We start from the raw sequence: 26054 nt of genomic DNA, 5'->3' as shown, positions 1-26054 counted from the left end.
TTTTGTGCTTTGATGAAGAGATGTTTCTGCTCAGTTTCTCCAGGATAATCAATGCCTTTCCAACAACAGCAGTACGTGCAATGCCAACACTCCGCTCCTGATGGGCAGCTCCACAGCCCTGGATGCTTAAGAGCTCAGGCACTGGCCTCAAGTTTAGGGAGTGTTAGAGACTTAACGTGTGGATGTAAAGCAGTTCATTGAGCTTCTGCCCTGAAGATAAGCGTGGAAGATAAGCTAACACCTGTGTGAGAGAGCCAGAGGACCTGGCAAACTTTTCTCCTGAAAAGTCTAAATATATTCGCAGCGAACAATGATCATTTGTGTTCTTCACATCCGAGACTCCAACTCCTGTTTCGTGACTAATCTCTGTAGAAACGTGGACAGTGCACATGCAACACAAATACGTAACACACTTGAGTTAAATAACTTGTTTCCATCTGTTGCACCATTTGAAATTCTCTTCATCTTAATCTGGCGTGTTATGCCAGCACGCTGTGAGCACTTTGGATTGTAACTCTCTTATTTTCTGAAGCAGTTTTTCTAAAAATGTTGGTCAGAGGAAAAATATGAAAAACCCTTTCCTTTCAAAAGTTATTCATTTATAAAATACAAGGAAATTTAGAAGCCATTTACTTCAGGCAGCCAATATACTCTACTAATATGCATATTCTAATAAACATATACTAGGATTTAATAGTGCAACATAAAATCATTAATGTTTCTATAATTTTATTCGAAGTAATAAGAGTTCCACAAGACATTAAGCACTCTGCCTTGGAACAAAAAGACATGCTCAAAAAAGTGTTTTTAAAGTGAATTTAACAAGACGTGGTAGACCAGGGAGTATCCAAGTAGCTATTGTTAAAATCTTCAGAGACAATCTATCTCACATATTTTATCAATACTGTAAACAACAGGCTAAGAGAAAAGAATGCATTTTGTGGCACGAAGAAAAAAATAAGTCACCCCCATGAGAGAACAGCAGCATTTCACAGTTGAGGATGTGATGCAGAACACAGGGCTGAATCGAAGCGCAGCAGTTAAAGGCAATGCTGCGCCTCAGAGCTGAGAATCAGCAGCAGCTATCTCCAGCACTCCGATACGCTGAAGGGATTTCTTACTTCCTTGGAACATCCCAGTGTGTAGGAAGTAAAAAGGCGGAGGCATATTATTAAATGTATGCTTGTTCAGCAAATCCTTCCCTAAGTGATTGCAGAAGTTGACTTCATTCTGGGCCACTGTGGTGAAAGGCAATAAATCAAAACAAGGCTCTGGCAGTGTGATGAAAGATGAGCTGAGTCTGCTGAGGTGGTGCCATTTATAGGCCTGTGGGGATATATTACAGAGGATGAGACAGAAGAGACAAAATGGCAAACACACCTGGAATCACTGAACTGGGTACAATTCACCATGAGGTAAAGGCCAGGATTTGGGCTGTCCAAGGAGAAAGGGGGTGCGATCGCCAAAACAGCAGCTGCACAAGCTGCCTCCAGCTCCAGAGGGTTTCCAGTTGGCTCTGTGCACGCAGAGCATGGTGCTGGCTGACAGACAGCCCCGTTTACCCAAAGCAACAGTCCCTAGCACTTTCCTGGAGGCTCTGCAAGAGTATTCCAGCAAGCGCTGTCACTGCGAGTGCATCTTGGACCGGTGGACTGGATTTCACATTTCCATATCTCCTCCCTCTGTTTACTCAAGGTTCAATGGGATACGCAATTCTCACCCACTCCTCGTGTCCACTTCTGTCAGCTTGTCAGTCTGAGAGACTTCAGATCAGTTAATGCAGAAGAGGAAACACAATGGCTGTGAAAACCTGGCTTGAGTAGCCAGGGAAATTGTTTGAAGATGCTCCTTACGAATCCAGTCAAGTACCCACCAACATCATTGGAGAAGCTCCCATGGACTTCACTGAGGCCTGTTCAGTACATTGAAAGAGCAAACTACAGAACTGCAAAACCAAAATCCCAACTCCCCTTACAAAAACAAAAGCATTCCCCATCCAATTTTATTCTTGGTATCGCTTCTATCTGCCTTACAGTCCAGAGTCCTTGCTACCAGCCTCCTGGACCTTCATGATCACATCTGACAGTAATTCACAGACCAGTACCCTCAGCTAAGCCTGTCCCTTATTTACAGGGAACAACAAGAATATTATTCTGTATAAATTATGCATAATTACTATTTATCAAGCTGGGTTAATTGGCACATAACAAAAGAGTTGTCTGGTGCACAGCTGAGTAATGTGGAAGCCAAAATCGATGGAAATGGTACAGCAAAAGCCTCATTGTGAAAGAAAAGTCACATTGCTACATGTTAATTCTTAGCTGACTGCTGCCCTTTCAGAGGAGAAGGGGGTGGCCAAGTGAGAAGGGCCTAGTTTGAAATTATTTGTTATCTCAGAGGGTCTGGACAGATTGGTGTAGCTTTAAACACCGGTTCAAAGTCTGCTCTCAGCCAGCTGTATAGTGAAATGTTAACCTAGAGCAAATCCACTGCTTTTCTGTGCTCCATGAGACCCTGCTACATTCATCAGCAGAGAACAATCTCATTGGCCTGCAGGGTTATGTGTGATGGTGGTAGAGAAGTGGGACTCCTCCTATCCTCTCTTGACAGAGAAGAGCTAAATGCCTCATACCAAAGCCTGACTAGCAGCTCTTTGGTTCTTCTCAAAAGGTCCTAGAAGTCCTCATCAGAAACCCAGAGTGTCATGAGACAGTGGCAGTGTGGGGCAGCACTTGAATTTCTCTAGAACCGCACACACCTAAAGAACCACAGCTTGGTCAACCTTATTCTACATGCACAGAATCGCTTCATGGACACCAGTAAGGCTTTATTAAATGTCCTAGATCCCAAAGCTCTGTGCACAAATTTAAGCACACGCTTAGGTGTTTTGATGAACAGGCACAGACCAAAGTATGTGCACAAGACACTGAATCAGAGCTGAGGGTCAAATTGCCAAGAGGCTGACCCTGGCAGGAGGTCCCCCCTCAGCGATGCATCACTGTGTAGCTGTACCGGGGGTATTCAGATCATTTAGTCTGATTTACACAATGGCACTTCCACACCTCTCTAGTCTCTCCTCTACTAACACCTACTAAAATCTCTTGTAGCAGGAATACACCTGCACATCGACGACTTTAAAGAACAGCCCTTTCTCCCATCTCCCTCTCTCAGACTTGCCAGTAGAGTTAACAGAAAATAGGAAGACTTCTGTAACTTCCAGTGCTATGAGTTAGAAGCTCTTTTATTCGCAACCACCATCCAGGCCAGAGAATATTGCTGTGGTCTCATCATGTTTATAGTCTCATCAGCATAAATACAAATGAATGCAAAACCACAGATATTTTTTAAAAAAATTGGATGATGTTACCTCCATTACAGCTCCTCCACATTGGAGACATGGTTAACAAACATTAGCTTTCCTCTGAAAATATTCTGACATTTACCAAAGTTACCAAGCTACACACATTGTTCACACCATGGCTTATCATTAATGGCTTATAATCGATGCTTTGCATCCCCATTGTCCTACCCAAGAAGCTCCTAAGCCTGAATTCTTGGTGCCCCTTCAAAAGCTGAAAGTGACTCAAGGAAGAGAAGTCTTATGTGCAAAAGCATCTTCATTGTCCCCCTTTTTTTTTAAAAAAAAATAAAAATAAATCTTTACAGCAAACAACATCTGAAGTCACTGGCAGTTCTTCTGATTGAAAAAGTGGAACTTGATAGGGGAGACTGTGTGTGCTGTCTATCAAATACTCACAAAGGTTAACATCAGTGATGTATTGAATTTCTGTTGTTTCATACGTACAGTTAACCAGTCTGCTCACTGCAAACTTCTAGTATTTTCACACTATGAGTTTCTGGTACATGACTGGACTTTGTACTTAATACTTAATTTGTATTTTATTTCAAACATAGGCCTGGTTTTATGTAATGTTTCTCTGCATGTAAATAAAACACATATTTAAGCAACTTTGTTGCTATTGAAATAAATACTTTTTCAAGCTACTCTTTAATCACCTGTATCAGACCTACTTTCCAACCCATTCCTTAGCCTCTTGGTTCACAGACGTACTCTACCCTCAGAGAACCCTAATCCAAATCCCTCTGTAATAGTAGCATTTATTAGAAGTATCTAAAAAATTAATCTCTGGCTTTTCACATGAGAATCTGCTAATGCCTTGCTTGTATGCACCAAGAAATTCCAAGCATCCTGCAAAAACACTGTAAACTCAGGAGGGAGAGGAAAACTGAGGCAGGGGGAAGTCTGAAACAACAAAGGAGCCCAACACTATCCAAGTCTTTTCTGGTCTTGGGAACAAAACCTCTAATCTTTATGGCAGAAAATAATTATGAATTTTTAAAGAGCTATGCACTGTGGATCCTTAGCATATCCTCAGTAAGTCACTTCAGTGAACCTTCCACAGCTCTACATCAGCCATACCCTAAGTAATTAGCCCATTTTGGGGGTATCATTCAGCAATGGAACGAGCAAATGGGTCCCACCAGTGTCTCAAACACAACTGTGCAATACCCAGATCAGTACAAAGCTGGGGGAAACAGCCTTAAAATGGCTGTGCGTATCTCTAGGACAGTAGTCCCTATAGCCAATCTACCAGCACCAACAGCTTAACTGTACCAGTTTGCATGATAAGTGGCAATAAATTTCTCTAAGGAAAGTTCTCGCACGGCTGTACCGTTGCTCCAGCTCTGCTCTCCAGAAGTCCATGGTCACCCTCAAGGCCTGTCCCCATTGCTGGTTATCCCTCATTTGCAGCACCACCTGTTCTGGGAGGTGAAGCACTGAAGAAAACTGCACTGAGGAGAGGAAGGACCTTACAGAGTGATGACAAACTGGAGAGAAACACTGCCGGCTCTGGGTGACACGACAAGGCTGTGTAGGTAGGGAAGCCCTTATTCACAGCAGGCACAGACGTAACCATGGGAGGAACTGTTTCATGAACTCAATGAACTTGATTAATTTTTCAGATCCCTTTCAACTAAGCTTTAAAAAAAAATAAAAATCAGCTTGCTATGCACAACAGAGTAGAAACTGATATGAGACTCCAGTTAGAGATTGCAAATAACACCTTACTTTAAATTAAACATACCCGTGTCCTACCCAATAGAAATGTATTAAATTTCTGCTTTCCTGATTTCTTGTGAACTAATTCACAATATCTTCCAGGTTTTATACATTAGTGACTCTGCATTTTAACTTGCAAATGTCAGTGCCAATTTCAGTTTAAATTTAAAATAAGCGTTTTTCTTTTGTTAAAACCAGTGTAATTGTCATCAAGAGAAGAGTTCACATCATTCAGCTAAAAGCAGCTCATTGCAAACTTAGGCTCCAAACCAGGAAATCTCTCTTTCTCTCTCTCCACACACACATATCTCTCTCTTTTATGTAATTCTATACTGCCCAACAAAACAGCAGACAACAGAAAGGACTATGCTAATGTGTCTTTGCACTTGTTTAAAATAATACACTGTACAGAGCTAATGCTAGGCTATTGTTCCTGAATTTTCCTAGTCTGATTTTTAAACGGACTCCTTGACAGTGTAAAACTTTTCAAAGCAGCCCATCAACAGATTATTTTTGGACTTGAAAATTTTGTAGGCCTTGGAATAGATTTATTTGGTGAACTCAGGTAGTAAAGCTCTTCAGATAGATTAATGGACTAAGTGAAGTGTCTCTCCAGACTATAATAGAAGGCGTAAGAGACCTCATTTTCCAAGAAATGTCAGTTATAGGCAGAGAAGACTTCTTTGTACTCTGATTTTCTCTGTATATTTGCCATTTACATGAGGCAGTTTAAGCCCTCCTTCCCACTGGCAATGTTATCGATGAGACAATACCTTCCTATAACAAAAATAGCATAGAAACTTGCATAAGAAAAATGAATTTGATAACAATAGAATGACTTTCTCATAATAATTTAATAAATTGAAGACATAAAGATTTAAATCCTCCTGTAGAGCTGCACGAAAAGGACTGATGAATTCATCAGCTCTTCCCAGCTTTCCAAAGAAGCCCAGACAATATTTCTTACCTCCTGTTCTACAGAGATCACCTATAAAAGAAAAACAGGCATTTGTGTCCCTCTATTATGCTGTTCTTTGGCTCTGGGGCTAAACTCACTTTTGAATCTGCAGTAAGTAAATGTGAAACTTTAAAAAAAAAATCCGATTTGTTTCTAATCTTTCTCATTAGAGTAATACAGTTGTAACACACTTTCTGGTTAGGAGCATGTTTGTGACCCCTGATGTTACTGTATGGACATATAACAAGCTACTGACCTTTCGAGTATACTACTAAAGCAAGAAAAGTCTGCAAAACCATGCCAGAAATGCAAACGCAGTTAGGCTGCCACCAGCTTTAGTTAAGCGCTGTCACTCAAATATTTCAAGAAGTCCTGAGAGCTGCAAAAACCACATCAAACAAACCAAGTGACAAACTCCATGAACAGAAAACTGCCAGATTATTTTGTAACCATGAAAATAAATAAAAAACAAACAAAACCACCCCTTCCTGGCTTTTCATTTTTCCATAGCTTAATGCAACTAGTCCTAAATTAAATCCTGTTGAAGCCATCCTATTAAGGAAAGCAACCAGGATTTGAGTTACTGTATTGGAACAATTTATTTTTCTTTGTTCAAGTAGTAAATTTGTGTTATCCCAGCTTCTTTTTCTCATCCTCTTTGATGTATTTGTTGCATCCTCAGCATGATACAAAGTCAGTTTTTAAAGATAATTTTCAAGGCAGTTTCAGGCCCTGCACTCAGCCAAGCTCTCTCACGGATTTAACAGCATACTTATATACAGTTCTTCCTCTTTTTCTTGTTACTGTATAAAAAGTGGAGACAGAAAGTGGTGGGACTAACAAACACAGGGATGCAATCCTGCAACAAGCCAGAAAGTGCTGCTACTTGCAAAAATAAATAAGAAAAGACGAAATGTTTTTTTCCCTCTGGTTTCTTCCAGTGACAGTCATGTTGGTGCTATGAGTAAGGACAGCACGAAAGACAATTTTACACAGAGCATATGTAATCCATAAATTCACAGTGTCTCTTCAAGCACAGGACCTTTGCGATTTTATTCTGTTTTAATCCATGTTCAAAAAAATCTTTCATCCCATCAAAATTCTTGGGTTTTACATGGATTCAGACAGCGGCCCGCTGATAGCAGCCTCCTCTTTACTCTGGAGGAATCCAAATAGTCTGAATCCGTCCTCTTGTTTTGTTGAGGGACTACAGGAACAGAAAGCGAGATTGACAGGAGCAGGATAATTCAGTAGCCATGAATATATGGATACACACTACACATTAGCTCCAAAAGAAGCAAGTATGATTTCATTTCTATTCTTCAGAAAGAAAACTTCCCTTCCATAAAATCTATCCATGATACAGTAATTGAAAATCTTTCAAAACAGCTCCAGCAAACACACCAAGGTTGTGCCCTACACAGGAGTACTTTCAAGCAATTTCACATCTTCGAAAGAAGCACAATTTAACTCTCTTGGCTCTGGATCCTTTCCTAAGCTGTGGCTTCCCTTCACTTACTTGGTCCTCTCCTTCCTCCCTCCCAGCCCCCAAAATTATTCTCAAATAAAAAAAATATCCTGCTATGGCACAATTAACTTTGAATAAAAACATAACATGAACTATAGTACTAGGGAATAGAGAGAAACCATCCAACTGCCACAATAAAAATATTTTCTTTTACCAAAAGAATGGTTCAAACAAATGTAAATAAGTACAGTATCTAGCATTTTCATGACTTCAGCTAGGCAGAATAAATGCACTGGGTCAAGCCAATAAGTGAAACTAATCATGCTGTGCAGAGCTGTAGTCTTCTGAGAAGCCGCATTCTGAAGTGTCTTTCTAAAACCGTTGTATCTACGGAATCCATTCAAACTTCCCAAATGAGGCAGAGAATCCAAAGCACAGTCAGTTAATTAGAGCCAACAAAGTGGGAAATGCAAGATAATTAAATTCTTCTCCTAAAAGATTTATTTCTGAATATCAGTTTTTGGAGACCAGGGGGGAGCAAGTGAGAAATTCATCTCACCCCATAAAACTTAACTTACCTTCGTGACACTCTTCTCAGGAATCAAGCAATCATATTGCTGTGTAGCTTATTAAGAAATGTTACTGATTACAGTAATATTACACAATAATGCAACTGTACATATATTTTAATTTTTTTTTCTCCTTGATATAAGCAGCATTGTCTACACAAATAGGAGATGCACATTTAATCCATGATGCAATTGCTGTGGAAAATAAAAACAAGTTTGATCCAAAAGGGGAAAAAAAAAAAAAGACTTTTTGAAAATAAGGAACATCAACCACAAGAGGAAACGCTATTTAGAAGGTAATGGTTCTTCCTCTAAACAGCATACTCAGGGCTTTTATGTTTAAGAAGTTAAATCGCTGCCTAAGATTAGAAAAAGCTACTTGAATAGATGACCCTGGAAAGCCTGTTCATGTGAAGAACTCGGGCTTGCGATTAACTAGATCTGAAAAATAACTAGTTATTTGAGCTAAGCAAGCCTACATGTTCTCACTCATTTGAAAGCCAAAAAAACATCCAGAAGGAGAGATGCGACTGACATCTAATGGAAGATGATGATGGAGACTACACACCAGCACATCGGCTCTTGCAATGGATATTGCTACTACTGAAGAACAAAGCAGGGGATTGAATTAGAACACCCACCCAGCATTTCATACAGCCGAGCAGATGTTGAAAGGCAAGTTTGGACATTAGAGTGTCCAATTTCAACATCTGAGTTCTCCAAGAAGCCGTTAATGTCTTTATGGAGAAGTGCACAGAATACTGAGGAATACTGTACAGAAAGACTTAGCCACAAGCCATATACACACATCCTCTCAAATGACAATATTGCCCTTCCCTATTTCCTCCTCTGCCATTGTTTTCTTCAGATAACCATCACATGTAATCCTAATTATCACAATTGATCTTGTATCCTTAAAAGACAAGCAGGACAGGATCATTCATATTGCAGCTCCAGGGAAGAATGAGAAAATACCGCTTAGGGAAGGCCACCTTTCCTGAGGATTCCCAGGAAATTTTCCTCTGTACACTGAAGTGAACAGTAGAAAATATCACAGTTTTCCATAACTTTAAAAAAAAAAAAAAAAAGGGAAAGAAAAAAAAGAGATATTCACAACCGTATATTTTTTGACCCTCAAGCTGTCCTTTCTGCCAAGGAAGCCAGAAAAGCAAAGGTGTTGAGAATACGTATCGGGCAAAAATACCTGCTTTTCAACTCCCAAGTTAGCTTTTTGACTAACTTGATATTGCAGCTGAATAGTCAAACTTGCATCCATGCTTTAATTGGAGATAAGAAGGGCACCTACTGTTTGCATTTACAGCATAGCTGGTTCATGAGCAGCAGGAGCAAGTTCAGCCATCACAACTGTTCAGCTTGTGCTGCTCTGATGCATCATTTCAGCAGGGGAGGCTTCGCTAACAATTAAGCAGAGCCATTCACAGCTGAAGAGACCCCTAAATTTTGCCGAGTGCGGTAGCTAGTGTTTCATCCTCGCTACTATATCTCATCAGCCACTGCACCACACAAATTATCAACAGAATCCATCTCTCTCTATGCTGACAGCATGGGGGTGTCTATTCTCCCATAAACGTGAAGAGTATTTATTCCACTAACTCATCCACTTTTATAGTGGATGAGCATGTAAATATCTCGCCTTGTAACAGGAGATTAAATTTTTAGAGTAAGAATTTAAAAATAAATCACCATCAATTAATGTGGTTGCATTACAACAGCTTCATTGCAGAGTCTGACACAAAGGAAAAGAAAGCAGAAGTGTTAAGCAGAAGGAAGCAAGCAGCCAGATAAAAAGTGGCTTGCTAGGATCTGAAAAAACGATGACAAGAGATGCTCAAATGAAGCTTTTTCATGGTTACAGATGCATTACTTATTGGTTAAGAAAAATTCTCAGACTACGAAGAAAAAGGAAGAAAGAACAAGAGGAAAAAATTATTTTCCTATTCAGGAAATTGATAGTTTATGCAGTGGAAAATTGAAATTATGATAAAAACATATTCGATTTGAAAGCTATCCTAGTTAACACAAACTGAAGAAGAATATGATCTTTGGCAACTGAACAACACAAATTTGTCAGGATTTCTATCCACTATACTGCCAAAAAAAATCTGTTAAATACCATTTTAAGAATCAGACTTAAGAATCCTGGTGATACAAATCTGCTTCCATCCACTCACATCAGGCATGCTAAGTCAATCTACTCCAGCTGTGAACTGGACTTACCTATTTTATGAAACCTTAAATGCAGTTATTTAATAAATTTGCTACAATTGCAAACATATGTCAAAACACACCCAAGCATTCTACAGTTACATCTGTCACCACCGTGTACTGTTAAAGTTACGTGCAATGTACCAATTAGTTCACGTAAATATGGGGAAGTCTGCTCTCAGGGCAACTATTGGAGACAATGGTGTTATTTCAGGTATAATCAAGTCAGCATTAGTAAAACTTAAAAAAATAAAAATGCCCTGAGCACTTTAATCTATGTTTGATCACTCATGACTACAGAGCAAGACAATGGAAATTTCCGAGCACAGTACTTAAAAATCTATCTAATCTTTATTTAACAATTACGGTCTTTCAAAATATGAATCCTTCAAATATACAGCAAAGCATCAATGAAAGATCACATCCTCTAAAATGCGAGAGGTGCTTTTATTTCAACTTTTGGGGTTTGTTCTAACCCATTTTGAGTTAGAACAACAGATTGTTCCAGTGCAGGGACAGAAGCTGCAGCCAAAGGGCCATCTGCTGAGCTTCTCTCCAGTGAATCCCACAGTAAAAGGCGATGTGATGGAGCAACCCAGGCAACTGGGATACACACCATTAAGTAAGTGACAGAATGAAGGATGGAAAACTTTTGAGGGTAAGTGTAGACAAACACAATCGCTGCATCACTGCATTTTTTTTTTAATGAAAAAAAAGAAAATCAGAAAGATGAAGGTATTTCCTATGAAGCCAGAAGACTACTACTGTATGTACTGCAAACAGGGCTTGCCTCAAGGTAGTCTTCGGTCTTAAAGCAAAACTGCAGTAATAGAGTAAACTTAAACGGTCTCTTTCGCACCTGCATCTTCTAAGAAAACCTTTACTCATTTAATAAACGAACATTTTCTCCACCTCCACAGCAGAAGATTGTTTAGACCACTTAGCGCCCATTGGGGTTTCATCGTGTCAGCTTATTTCAACATAAATTTGTTAACTGGTTGTTTCTAACAAAGGTATTATAATGCTCTTCAGAGTTGGATACTCCAGTCTGTATTCCTTCAAGTAACTTTTAATACTTTTGAACTAGGATTAAGAAAAGTTTGATGCATGGCCTATAAGGGCGTATAATTCAGTGTATCATTTCATAACCCAGCTGTCAACAGAGACAACATTTTTATAATACATGTATTGTATGCGTGCCAGTGTGAGATGAATAGTCCTGTAACTATAATCAATACTGTTCATTCAAACAACTGGCAGAAGCATTTCAGACAACTGCAATTTCATCAGTTTCACTGGGCTGCCCAAAAATAAACAGCTTGAGAGGAATGAATGATCTCTGTGGTTATCTATAAATAATACCAATCTCAGTCATTTGTTTTAGGGGGTTCATCACTGGTGGCTGCAGAAGTCTCGTATCAGCGCAAAAGGCCCGGCAGGCTTCTAGAAACTAAAGAAATGCTGAAGAATTATACTATTGGCTTTTCATTCACCCAGTTACTGTATATACATAAAGGCTCCACCGAAAGCACCAGGATTCCTCCAGTGTTACAGCAGTTCCAGCTCTGTGGGAAACCTCCCACGATCTCAGGGATTTTTAACCACCTCAAGAGTCAAACTGGATTCAGAGAAAGCTCCAGTGATCTGAGTAAACCTGCCCTGGGGATAACTAATGTCACTTCTGAGGAAACGGAGCAAGTTTGGGATTTTTAACTACTTCAGTGTGAAACTTGCCCACTCTCAAGAGTTTTTGAGAGCAAAACAAACCTAGCAGCTCCATGTGAATGAGACTAACGCTGAGGCTGATGGGTGCGAGGTGAACCCAGGCAGACGGGGAACAGAAGGCGCCATTCACAGGCCTGTTCGCTGTCTCTGGGAAGTGAAATAGCTCTTTTTTTTTTTTTTTTTAAATTATGGTCTATCTGCTCCTATCTATCAAAGCAAGACAAGAACAGAGAACAGAGAAAAAGGAATAAAGACAGCTGACTAAAGGGAAAAAACACATCTCTGCAGAGTACAGATCCCAAAGAAAACTTCTAAAGCCCTGAAGTGAAAAAAGATCCAATTGCTGTGGTTGAAGCGACTCTCTCTCTGGCAGCCTTGCCGGGCTGTGGGCCAGCACAGCAACACCGCTGCTGCCCAGCCTGTGAGCCCCCACATCGGCGGGTCACCGTTCCTGGGGCTCCGAACACATCTCCTGCTCCGGCAGGAAAATCTCCTAACCGTTGGGAATTACTATTAGGTTTTCTATCCTATTTCACCAGTTAGGTATCACAAGATGCCTGGTGTGTGCTCTAGGGAAAACAGATGAATGCTCAGTTGCCCCAAGGACCTAGAGGCTGGCGCTCGTCTGCTTCCAGGCAGGATTTGTGCTGCCATGAGACATCACTGCAGAGAGCTCAATACACCACCGGACTGCAGCAATTTCTTTCTTGCGGATGCCATGAATGGGAGCCAAAGCCATCACCTCAGCTGCTCCACACACAGTAGAACGCTCCGAAGATACTCCACCAGAGGAGCTCTGCAGAAATGTCCGAGCCCTCTGAATTGACTACTGAGCAGGAAGCAACAGCATACGTGCATCCATCCAGGCAACCAAACCGCTGCTGCACCAAGTTTAAAAAGTCCCACTGTTCCATCTACAGCCATAAACAATCACTTTTCACTTTTAAAGCCTGTTGCTCAGAAAATTTATATCCTGGCAATTAAAACAATCTTCAAGTTGTAGCATTATCCAATTTACAAGCTTATTGCTAGTATAACATGAAGGACAATCAGCACACCCAGCCACACTGAGAAAGCATTTCAGTGGGATGTTTCCAGCGTAACGGCTGACAGCATAAAGATTAATGGCACCAACTTCTTCAGAAAGAGAACACTTGCTTTCCAGCGGACAAACAGGGGAAGTTCACAACCCAGTTGGTGCCGCTACACCTCTAAGAAAGCAGACCGACCATACTGCTGAAGTTGCCTTTGCAAAGAGAAAGTCAGTGGCTGTTTAAAAATGAAAGCCTTGATTATATTGTTAAAGTAAAATTGTCTGCAGGACATTCATAGAGAAAAAACAGCTTTTAAGAATGGGCAAATTTATCAAGCTGCAGATCTTTATTGCTTTGATCAACAATATTTTCAAGTTATTACTTTTTATTATATATTGGCAATAAATCTCTACACACTTGAACTGTAATCATCACAGCACAAGAGGATACACTTCTCCCAGAGATGTAAAGCTGGGCTCAGTCAGAAGAAAACACCCCAAACAAACTAGGTAGGAGGATGGCTAAACTGGTAAAGTCAAGTCTCTCAATTTCAGGTATATGATTAGGTAGCAGTGTATACCACTATTAACCTAAAGTCCATAATGAGAGCTTAAATGAACAGTTCTAAGCAGACGCAGGCCTTTGTAACGGAGCTGCACTCCTGCAGTTGGCACTAATTGACCCTTTCGCTGGCAGGCTCAGCGCAGAAGGCAGTCGGCAGCGTCTGAACCGCAGGCCCTTCTCTGTCATGCAGAAGAAAGTCACAGCCCTGATTATCCAGGAGGTTTGATCTTAATGCTTTACACTTCTATAGCATCTTTCATCCAGGAATGAGGCAGGCAGGATAGCAGGGGAGAATCTTAAACTCCTATTGCCCTTCCCACACCCATTTCACAGAAGGAGGTCTCCTGTCTTTGGAGCTTTCCGATACTTTTTGCAAGTGCACTCCACATACGCCGAATTACTGAGAAACTGAAATGATAGATTCCTATTTCACACACAGCTTTACCCAGGCTTCTTGAAAACACAATTAATAATCGATTTTGATTAAGTTATTTCCAAGAAGATTTGAATCCCCTTACAGAAAATGTTGCAATAGATTGAATTGGGGGTTGGACTAGATGATCTCCAGAGGTCCCTTCCAACCCTAACCATTCTGTGATTCTGTGAATTCAACACCGCACGCACAAAAAATACGCAGGGCTGATACAAGCACTTTTAGAGATCACATGGTAGAAAGGAGGAATCGTATTAATCCTACTTGCAATTTTGTGCAGAAAGATACCATTTTTACATTCGTGTGAAGATCCTGATTAAGGGAGACTATTCCAGAGCAGCAGATTCTGGAATCAATTAACAAAACAATTCTTACTAACACAGGGAATCTCCAGACATTATCAAGGCAGCATAAAATCTTTTCAGAAAAGCCCGCAAGGAAAATATACTTTAATATCAAATTGTATCCTCCAGCGTATGCAGAGATTGCCTCAACTGAAATCTCAAATGCATCTTATGTGAAACAGGGGCTAGCACTGCAGAACAACACAATAAGAAATTAAGACAGGAAGTGCAGATAATTTATCTGAATAAAGCTTCCAGGAGAATAACTGATTTATGTTGATAATGATCCAAGCTGGAACCTGACCAGGATGCAGGAGTTAGCAGCATCACTACTCACAATAGGTTCACTATTCATGAAAAATAACAGGGTGTTTTTACAGATGAAAACAGGTTAAAATATTAGCTTTATGCTTCAGCCAAAAGACCCTGTTTTGCCAGAGATCTGTTCCTGAATTACCTTCACAGCGACTCAGAAAAAGGTGCCACGTTTTTCAATCAGGACTATCACTATTCATGCAAGTGCATAAAAGACACAAGGAGTTAAATTTCACAGAAGAGACTGTGGTTTTTAATGTCACACACCCTCTATTCATTCAAGAATTGCAAAATCCATAAACTGATGCAGAGAGAAAGAGAAAAGTAGTGAAAGGTTCACAGCTACAAAAATACGTATATGGGGGGAAAAGGAAAAAAGAAAAAAGAAAATCTGAAAGTAGAGATGGTATAAGAGACTCCTGCTAAAAGCAAGGTCAGCACTTGCCACAGGAGACTATTTGATTTACACTATTTTGCTTCAATTGAAAAACAAAATCTTTCCTTGGCAGATTCTGCTCTACACAGTCTATTACAGATACTTCTGAGATACCCAGCATCATTTATAAAGGGACACTTATTACTGCTGAACGTGAAGGTTTTGTTAAATTTCCCAAAGTTCCAAGAGAAAAGACGTGCGATGCTACACAAGGAGGTATTCAGTTAGTTGTTGAAGTCAAGAGCCTGGACAACCTGGGTAGTCCTGGAGGAGAGGTGTGCAAGTGATTAAGATGCTCCGAGTCTCCCTTGAAGAATCCATTGGCTGTCCTGGACCCACACCCCACACTTATCCAGAGGCTCAAAGCCAGGAGTACCCCATGAGGGACCACTCCATTTTTACACATTACTGGCTTCGCTCCTTCAAAGTCCTGCAAAGGTACCCCAATTTACCCCGGTGTAAATCAGATCAGAGGAAGACTCCATTATGTATTTTGACTGCCCGTATTTATCTAATGGGATACAAAGATGCTTTTTTTTCTTTCTTGCTGTTAAGCTAGAGCAATGAAGCACTGAAAGACTTAAGTCCCAGTGGTCACTGCAGACATGCACAACTACATATCACTGCTTGCAATTCGTTTTTGTGTTATATAGCACAAAACAACCGTCAGTGAAGCACATCTGATGCATATGAATGCATGTCTTTGAAACAGGACATTGTGGCTGTAGAAACCACCACTACATTCACTACGCTCTGCATGTAGTAAAGCTATACTGATTCATTTTAAACAGGGCAACTTCTGCACCTGGAGCACCAAACTGGGGTAGTGGAAAACTTCAGGAGGGTTAAACTGGTCACATTTTGATCAATTTTGGGCTTATTTCACTGCCTCTCCAGGTAATAAAGTAAGTTGCCTGTAGATGGTGTGGAAAGACATGCTATACATACTTTAACTGACAAAAATTGTCCATCCATAAAATCCATCACAAGCAGCCTGAACTATATACCTGAAAAAATGCAGACAGCTTCTTCCAAAACACATGCAATTTTTTTTTTTTTTTCACATCCATCATCTATATGTCATTACAAACATTGGACAGAAAAGGTGCTTTTACATTGAAAAAGGCAGATTCACGTCTGCAGAAACATCTTGCTAACTCTGGCAGCCTTCACCAAATTGTTTCAGTCAAGCAAAAAAATAAAACGCATAAAACCCAGAAATCATCATTTCCAAAACAAAACATTTGGCTTCAAATGAAACCAAGTCAATTTTTTTTTGAAGTCTGAAACTATTTACAAAGCTTTTATTTTTAATTCTCTGATTTTCTGGTTGATCCCAATCTAATCTTTAAAACCTTTTTGGAACTACATCTGAAATGAAAGATTAGCAAGTTACACGGCTCCCATAATTTCTAATCATACATGGTTTTGAAGTCATGCAACATGATGTTCTGGGATATACCATACGTTCCTGTGATGCACAGAACAGCAGTGAGATAAGGGTTCTATGGACAAACTCGGTCTGAGCTGGCTGAGGCATTCAATCTAAATATATGAAAACTACCATTAGTCATGAGAATCACTCTGCTGACACAGATGAAATAGGAAAGAAATAGGATTAGGTGGCATAGGATGACAACATACATTTTTTCTCTTTAGTATTATTTTATATTCATCAAAAAAGAAAAAGTAAATAGGCACAAAAAAAAAGCAATGTTTTAAAAAGGAAATTCAAAGTAGGATAGCAGATATGCTGACTGGTCGCTCATTCAGCATTTCCTTAGGTCCAACTCCTTTTGACATACTCCACAACGGTAGTGAAGCCACTCTGGAGATGCTACCTGACCACTGCACAAACACTTGGGAGAAAGATGGTCAAGTACATTGAACTTGCTAGACAATTTAGAATCCCCCTAACAGTTTCGATTCAATTCAGGGTTAGACCCTGGGTCGGTCCTTTGCAAATCAATGGACACTAATGAGCTCTCATCTAACTGCTTCGAAAAAAGAATGCACATGAACTTGAGTTTTGTGACCATCAGACTTCATTAGAATCCAAACTTGGTGATGCAAATGGTAAAGCCTAAGAAGACAAAATCCCTGTGATTGGCAGAAAACGCGTTCTGCTGTAGAGATGCTATGGAAAGTCCATCACCTGAAAAAACTTATCAGTTACCATTTCTCCCCAAGCCATCTCGCCCCCTGCACCTCCCCCTCAGAAGAAAAATCACAAACAATAACAACAACAACCAAAAATTTTTAAGAAATTTTGCATACACAGCAGGGTACAAAGACCAATCAAGGTGTGTGTCGTGATGCAGGAACCCTGTCATTCGCAAGACCTGATCCATGTTCACTAACAGGGCTGCAGCACCTATCTCAGACTAAGATCTCCAAAAGGGAAATCGGACAAAGAAATCATGGAAGGCACCAACCCCTGAAATACACTGCTGCACATCTCTTCGAAAAGCTGGCAGCTGTGAGATACTGATTACAACATGTTCTATAGACCTCACAGGGAGAAATCAAAAGGCAACACCACTTCTAGTAAAGATGGTCCTTTCTCCCACCACTCAAATAAGCAGTCTGAGTGTGGGTCAGGTGGCCGAGTATCGGGCACATGCTGTGCTGCAGAAGTGTGGACCACACTTAAATAAAGACTCAGGGTGTGTAGGAGACAAAGAATTTCCCAATATTAAACTTGCTTTCTTTCCAACAGCTTTGCTTATTTCAGGTAAAAAGCTGAACATTTCTCGTTTGTGAAGTGACAGGTTGGCTTGCTGTACAGCTGCCACACATTCTCCTAAGTCCATCAGTGGGAGCGTACATCATCTTCTGGCAAGGACAGCAAATTAGCAAGTGCTAATTTAAATTTATTTTTCAGATGCAAGAAGAGTAGGCTATTTTTTGGTGGGTTTTTTTCTTTTCAATTTTGGTTTGGGGGGCTTTGGGGTGCTTTTTTTTTTTTTTTTTTTTAGGAAGGGAAGTGGAAGCGATCAACAAAATTAAAAAGGCACTGTTAGCCAAAGCTCTCCAAGTTTTTCACTGCAAACAGCCCTGCAACACCTGTCTGATAGAGGTAAATTGTATTACCCTGTATAAGAGACAGCAAAACTGTGCTACCAAAAGTACAAACTGACTTACTCCAAATCATGCTGAGCCATCAGAAGACTCCATTTTCCCAGGCTCAGTCCCTTTACCCCATGGGCTGAGCCCAAATGCTTGATGTTTGCATATGACAAAACTACTGCTAGTGAAATCAGCAAGCACCATTCCACACAGCAGTCCAGGAGAAAGAGGTGTGAAAATAATGAAGTATACAAGGAACGAAGTGAGTATGCATGGACTACATAGCATCAGAGAGCAGATATACCTTTCCCAGATACCTGCATATCATTTTAAAGATCTTGTATTAAAAAGGACCCAAGACAGTGAAGTCACCGTGCAGCCCTGCATTTTTTAAAAATTCTTGATCAGAACTGCAAACATCACATTTGAGTAAACTCCAGCAAATACAAGCCCAACACAAGGGCAGGACCAAGCATCCGAAGGCAATCACATAACTTACAAGCAGTCTGAAAGTGAACATGTTGTAAATTGTGTTCAGAAAAAAAACCCAAAAACAACCAAACAAAAAACTTACAGCATATCTGAAATGTCCAAATAGTCTAGCAAAATAATTGCATGCAAGCGACCAGATAGGTCGCTGCATTCCAGCGGAAGAGTGCTCACCAGAGCTGTTAACCAATTCTAGGAGAGCAATTCACCTTTTTTATGAGTGCCTGGGCAACTTGTCCGCAGCGCAGTGTCCCTGCAGGTTGATCCTCAGGCGTAAGGGCTGCTGTGCCTCCTGTGCAGCGTATGCATGAGGGCTGCACGCTGCCACTCATGATTTGAGAAGGGGTTAAGATGATAAAACAGACCCGGTGCCTCAGACACCATGAGGAGGATAACTGGGAACAACTGCTAGTTGTTCATTGGCATAACTCCTTCCTACATTCACTCTCCCTCTTTACACAGAAACCGTATCACCTGTTTCTCTCTTGCTTTGTGTATATATGACAGTTTTACCCCCAATAATTACGTCTTGGTGAGATCAACTAAAATGGCATGCACTGCCTTTGAATGTTTCACATGCTGATAAATGAACTCTGCATTTCTGGTGCTACAGAAATATCTCCAAACTCCCCAATACAGTCATGTCAGAGTACATACTGTGAAGCTGTGGGATAGTTATTAGTGTCCACACTGCAATGACTACAAACAGCTGAACGTGAGTGTCTACTCTGGAGTCTTCAGATGACTACTCATGAAAAACTCCAAGATGATTTCAAGTTTGAGGTTTCTAGGGCATCTGATATTCTGAAGATCAACAATAATATAAAGCAGGTGATATAATGGAGGGAAGCACGCCTCTGCCTCTGATGGAAAATGTAACACATACACATTTAGAAGAAAAAGAATCCCCATGGATGAAATCTGGAAATTGCTTCACCGCAGTGATGATCACACAGTTTCACAGAAACTGGTTTGATCTAGATCAATCATTTTTATATTTCTATTTTTAGATTGCCACATTGTTCCAGCGGAGGTACAAGCCCCTGTATAGCAAACCTCAGGACAATAGGTACAGAGTTTTTAGGCTGTCTTATGAGCTCCCTTAGCAAGGGGACCACGGCCTTCCAGTGATACACTTCCAATATACCTTACAGCAGCGTAGAAAGTACTGATCTTAGGCTGTAACTTAAATGCCAAATAGGAATTCAACATAAACATCTTTCTCACAATAAACGAACACAAGTTTTCAATTATATGCTTTGGCTTGGTTTGAAACTGAACTATGAAACCAAACTGTTGCTGCTTTAAAAATAACATATTCGAAAACATTTTAAGGATGTCTAACTAAACCAAAATAAGCATTCCAAAAATCGGTAATGACAAAATATGTGCTTTAAATGGAAAAATGTGAAATCACTGGATGGTGACAATAAAGAATCACTGACGATACATCAGCTCCCTCACTTCACACCTTCTTGTGTAACAGTCCCACACTTGCAGTGGGACGGACTCCCACCTCCCAGACACCGAACACAGCGAACTCGCAGGAAAGAAACCCACTGTTTTCTGTGGCTCTTGGACAAGTTCCCAAGTCAGCCTCCAACAAAACTGTGGTTTTTTGTTGTTGTTAAAAGCTACTGTCACGGGCTTGTTTCCCATCATGGCATCTCCATTTCCTCTCAGAGATAAACTACAGCTGTTACACATTTTATTGGAATGTGTAGTTAATCAGTAGCTCTCCAACCCATGCCAACAGTCTCATGGGTTCTTCAAGCCCAGTGCTATATAGGAAAAGTGAACAATTTCATCTCTGCATCCCCACAAAATCTTCCCAAAACCGAGCAAGTAAATGGCACTCCTCATCATGCTTTACTCTTCTTCATTTGGTGAATTCAGAGTTTCTCAAAAAAGCATTCATTTGTGTAAGATTTTTTTCCATCTGTACAGTGTGAGTAAAATGGAACCCTCACATCTAAACAGTACATAAATGCTACATATGCAGCAAAGGAGAGTCAGCTTATTTTAAAATTAATTTAAGAAATAATAAAACATACTTGAACACGTTCCTTCTGCTAACACTGAGATCACATTCAGCTTAATAACAAACCATCTGCTTTGCCATGAAGTGGAAACAAACCTTACTTGGAACACATCCTTCACCTTTCGGCCTACCACAATATTGCAAAAACTTTGACCCCTAAACTAAAGCCAGCAGCTTTTCTCCGTCACACAGCTGTAACATACAACACTTGAGCACCTTCCACAGCACAAAAGGCATTTCAATGGATCTCTAATGAGCAGAATTGTGTAAAAGCACATTTCCAGGTGTTTTACCACAGAATGCTGGGAGAAACCACAGTGCATTCCTTATCAGGAGAGTGAGGCATCTACCCTGTGGCCCCAGCTCACGCAAAACTACCAGTACACGGCCCAAACTTGGCAAGACTTTCAGCGAGACATGCTTATGCTTTTGGCAGAAGGGAGCTGACCACTTTCAGCATCAGTGTCCTTTGCCAGCTGGCCAAAGAGTACACAGATGCAAGGGAAGCAAATTATCTGCCCACCGGCAAAAAGAAATGCTGAGCAGCACCTAAGGAAAAAGTGCGTGTGCATATGCGCGATTGAGTATGCATGTAAGCATATATATATATATATCTCCACCTGTGCTTTGGTGAAAGGGACTAATAGATTTAAATTGGAAAAATTATCTGCTACTAGCCCTGGGCTATCATTTTCTGCAACATTCTCATAACAACAAACAGGCACTTTTTCCATTAAAATCTTCCAAGCTGAATTTTAAAGATTAAACACAAGGACTGCTAGGATGCTAAAGTAAATTTTCTAAGAAAGTCTGAAATCAGACCCCCTTAAGAAAGTGTCCATACAATCACTTGCAGGATTTTAGCAACTTAAGGTAAGCACATCATCTTCCCTCTTTTTTTGGTCTCTTAAAGAATGAGCACTACACATCAAGATTTGGTAAAATATAAAAACCTTCTGGGTTCAGAAGATATATGAGAAAATACTTAAAAAAATTAACAGGACAAGAATTTGCAACTGCTAGGTTAGGTTTAGCTGAGAGATGGAATCTGCCTGTAGATTAATGAGATTCTGCAATCACAGCCCCTTTTCACCCGTACACATCCCACCACTATCATTACATGATCAACAGATTTTAATGAAAACTAACGCTTTCTTTTGAGAAATTCCACGGGGACTAGGTATAAGGTTGAGTTTACTTTTCTAAATATTTCTTGAAAATTGTACATAACACAAGTGCACATTTGTTGGCTGTAAAGGTGTACAACAGCAATTTTTTGCAATGACAGTGCAGAGAGGGAATATGAGATCTGTGTGCTAATGAGCTGACACTGCAGAGGCTGGAGCAGTGTAAGTATAGTGCACTACAAGTGCAGAGCAGAAAGACATACGCGTGTTATTTCTAGGGAATATGATCTACAGAACTGTACGCATAATTCAACATTAATACTAACATCCTTCATCAGAGGTTGTAAGAAAAGCACGAAAGACACTTCAGTGATGAATTTATACATTTAAGCTGTTATATTTATATTATTCTGAAAAAGCCAGTTCACTGCCTTCATGAGTGTTTTTGAAGAAAATATAACATCCATGTTTTACTTGATTTTATTCATTCACAGGTCAAGTTAACTTTCTTCCTTTCTGTTTTTTCTGATGGCAAAAAGCTGCATATTTTAAAAGATGTAATAAATCTCCCCAGAGCTAAGTGATAAACTTCAATTCACCTTTAAATACACTGGAATTTTCATCTGTGTTTGCATTTGCTCTCTGTTAAGATATCATACAGCTAAATAAATAGGTGGGCAGATAAATACAGGGTGGATGAATACTGTACGCATGTGTACAAATTAAATACACAGAGAGTGACTCGGTGCTAGCAGTGAAGCAGGGAATACATGTACATAAATCAGATTATGCATCATTTAACTGTAAAAGGAATGAGAGGGAGGGGCTTAGGACAGGAATTTTCTTTTGCTTCTAAACAAGTCTTTTCCCACGTTGGGGTATTTCCAAATCAGCCCTACCAGAGGTGGGCTTTTTATCTCTGGCTCATGAGGATACTTCAGAAGAGATTTTCTCCTGCTGCCTCTGGAATGCACCAGATTGCACCAAGCAGGATGTGCAGCTGTACAGTAAGAACATAAGTCTTTCCTGAGCAGAGCCCCCCTCAATTCCTGCACGCATGAACACTTACTACAGCCACTACCATATAAATCAAAGCAAAGGTGAATGAAAAGTACTATTTTATGGATACCGACTAGTACAGTCACCAGGCTCAAACTACACACGCTACTTTCTCCAGTTTCCCTTCAGTCCCTTTACCTATCCCGTCACAAAGTCAGCCACAATCTCCCTCTCCAGTGAAAGCAGTCAGAGTCACTGCAGGTTTCTCTCCTATGGATCCCTGCCAATTGCAAATATTGATCAAACGGCTGTGTGACAGCACTGGAGACAATTTATGCTTATCTCCAAGAGAAGTAAAAATGTTGTAGAAAGAATTCCTTCATGGATACGGCAGCACCCTGAAATCATCTGCCACTCCACTGCGAAGTGAGGATGTGATTAAGGGAACTTAGGCCAGAATGTTTTACATGTTAGCCAGGTAGTGTGAGGAGCTATTAGTTCATCCTGATGTATGAGCATTCTCACATTCAAAGAAGATAATTGCTTCCAGATCCATATAGAACAACTGTTCTTCTACCTTTTTTTTTAATTTTGAGCTATTGAGACCTATATGACTGGTGACTTGGACTCACCGTACTCTTTTCCTACCAAGAGTATTACCAGATGGTTGACATAGCTATGGACAAAGTCACCTTTTCATCTTCTTTCTTCTGTTTCTTTTTTCACATCATCTATTTTTAAACAGGTTACTGTAGGTTGGTATTCTCTGGCCTATGGTTTCTCCAGAGACTTAAGTTATCTCAATTTTACTACAGTAGTAATATGTGCGTTGGAACATGCAGCCCTATACTACAGAAAACCATCTCATCTTACTAAAATTGCCACAGCTTTCACTAAGCAATGTCAAAAATCATTAGACGTCAGAAGATGAGAAGCATGCTGACTAAATAATATATTGACTGCCTCTGAATGAGCGTGTGGTTTACGTGTCTTGGTGGGATCTGTAAAGAACTGCTGGTAGAACTTTTAAAAAACATTTAATAATTAATCACCCAGGCAGTTTAATGTATTTAGTTTAAATCCATATAATTGATATTTAGGAAACTATGTTTGAGATACAGCCTCTTGAAGGGATTACACTGATTAAGGATTAATAGTCTGATGTTTGTTGTAAGAGCTGTTGAGGCTGGATAGGATTAGTAAAATAAGATGCAAAGTACAGACACGCTTTTATTTACCATTTGTTTTCCACTTTACCAAACATTTTTTACTGGCTATTATATAATTAACCCCCTTGCAAAAGTTTTAAAGGTCCTAATTCAAAGCCCTTTAAAAAGTGTAATGCTGCACTAGCAAGAAGCAGTCACATGGGGGATATGTTAGAATATCAATCCAAATTTTGTCCAAATATTTCCTTATTGTATATTATCTAACCATCAACTTTCTCAAAAAATACCTGAAATCCTAGAAGAACAAAATACCTACTTGTCCAGCCTTCCAATTATACAGCATGGGACAGGAATACAAGAACTATCCTATCCCCAACAAACAAAAAATTAGATAATAAGATATTTTAAAAATAAGATGTTCAAAACATGAAATTGTTTTAAAGCAAGAGATGATAGTTTTCTGTACTCCAATACTTCATTATTTTAGCACAATGCTGCCTCTTTGAACGTTTTTATACTGTGAGTATATGAACAGGAATCCTGTTCATAGCACAAAGTTCATACATTGCATTCAGAGGTCCTTTAGATCATGTACAGATGTATTTCTGTATACTACAAAGTGCATGCAGCCACCTTGCAAGAGGGCTCCACTCATTTTCAAAGCTTTATAATAAAAACTGTGTAAAACTGAATTTGGACACATCAGTAAAACAAATATTCAGGAACTACTACTGGTAAAAGAATGCTTTTTTAAATGCAGAACACGCACCAGTCTTTCAGAAAGAGATTTCGCATTTTAACACCCATTAACACTACTCAAAGTTCTATTTTGCTTCTTCTGTTAATAGAGGCTCAAATTATACATATGCACTGCCTGTGCAGAGCTATTTCTCATAACGCAAAGCGTTCTGATTCCATTTTCTCTCCCCTCAGCTCTAACGGTATTTGTCAGTTTACAGTCTCCTCAGCTTTTAACAGGAGTTTCACTGTAAGAAAACAACCCAGTATTTCAGGGCAGAGAAGTAAGCCCCTCTGGCTTTGTCCCCTCAAGGTCACTTGTAATCAGCTGTTTCTGTTTTATTCCTATATAGGTATTATTTGCAAATTATGCAGTTTCACATGGCTAGGTTGTAGCCTCAACAGAAAAGGGATGTTACTTCAGCGGCAGTTCACTGATCACAGCTACACAGCGCTGCTATATAAATAACATGGTTGTTTTTCTGGAAAACAAAACTAAAGGGGTGAAAAGAAGCAGTGACAGAACTTTCCCTAAGGTATTATTCAACCATATAATGCTGCAAATCTACTAAACCTCATGTCAGCACACACATTTGTTGCACTATATTGTATGAACAAGAACTCTAGGCTACCAGGAAGAAATTGAATGGAAGGATAGGTAAAAAGTATTTTTTTTTTTTTAAAAAAAGCATGTATTTACTTACAAGCATTTGTCACTGAAAAACTGTTGGAAGAGTCCAAGTGATCTACGTGATAGTTCAAATGGAAGGGCTTTTCTGTGGTATTTTGGTTTGTGTTGTATAACTGCACAGCAAACCGAAATGCACTGTGCTCCTGAACAGTGTTCCTCATGAAAAGTCCACCTACGATGGGAAAAAAAAAAAAAAGGAAAAAGGGAAAAGGTATTTCAGAACGAATTTTGAAGAGAAACAGTGGCAGTAAGTTACATTTGCATACTGCACATCTCAGGACAGAAGGAGCAGGAGCAGCCTGAGCGTGAGCATGTAATTCTGACAGAGCGCGTACATGAAATACACACTCCGAGTCCGAAGTTGGGCTTTTAAAGCCACACATCACACCCAGGTGCCCCCTGAGCCATCGGGAGTCACTGGGAGCTGCAGGTGCACCTTGAAGACCAGGCCACTTACACCGGCATGCCCACACACGCATGTAAAAGCCTAACTTGGGCAACCGCGGCTCCCGAATTACCTCCAGGCTCCCCGCACACCGTCTCTGCGGAGTTACCCGCTAAGGACGCGGGTGGCGT

At 40.1% G+C, this 26054-nt stretch overlaps 1 protein-coding gene across 1 annotated transcript in view; it reads right to left on the bottom strand.

The window, feature by feature from the left end:
- Window positions 1-25651, bottom strand: part of GRIA3 (glutamate receptor, ionotropic, AMPA 3) — a 133733-nt gene extending 108082 nt beyond the window's left edge. The window contains exon 1 of the mRNA XM_009889343.1: window positions 25492-25651. Within this exon, the coding sequence (XP_009887645.1) occupies window positions 25492-25639 (148 nt within the window). The 5' untranslated portion in view covers window positions 25640-25651. The remainder of the gene's footprint in view (window positions 1-25491) is intronic.
- Window positions 25652-26054: the final 403 nt, after the last annotated feature.

The sequence above is a fragment of the Charadrius vociferus genome, unplaced genomic scaffold, assembly GCF_000708025.1.
Source record: "Charadrius vociferus isolate BGI_N301 unplaced genomic scaffold, ASM70802v2 scaffold7, whole genome shotgun sequence".
In the NCBI taxonomy this organism is placed as follows: domain Eukaryota; kingdom Metazoa; phylum Chordata; class Aves; order Charadriiformes; family Charadriidae; genus Charadrius; species Charadrius vociferus.
This window is presented reverse-complemented; position numbering and strand designations above follow the sequence as displayed.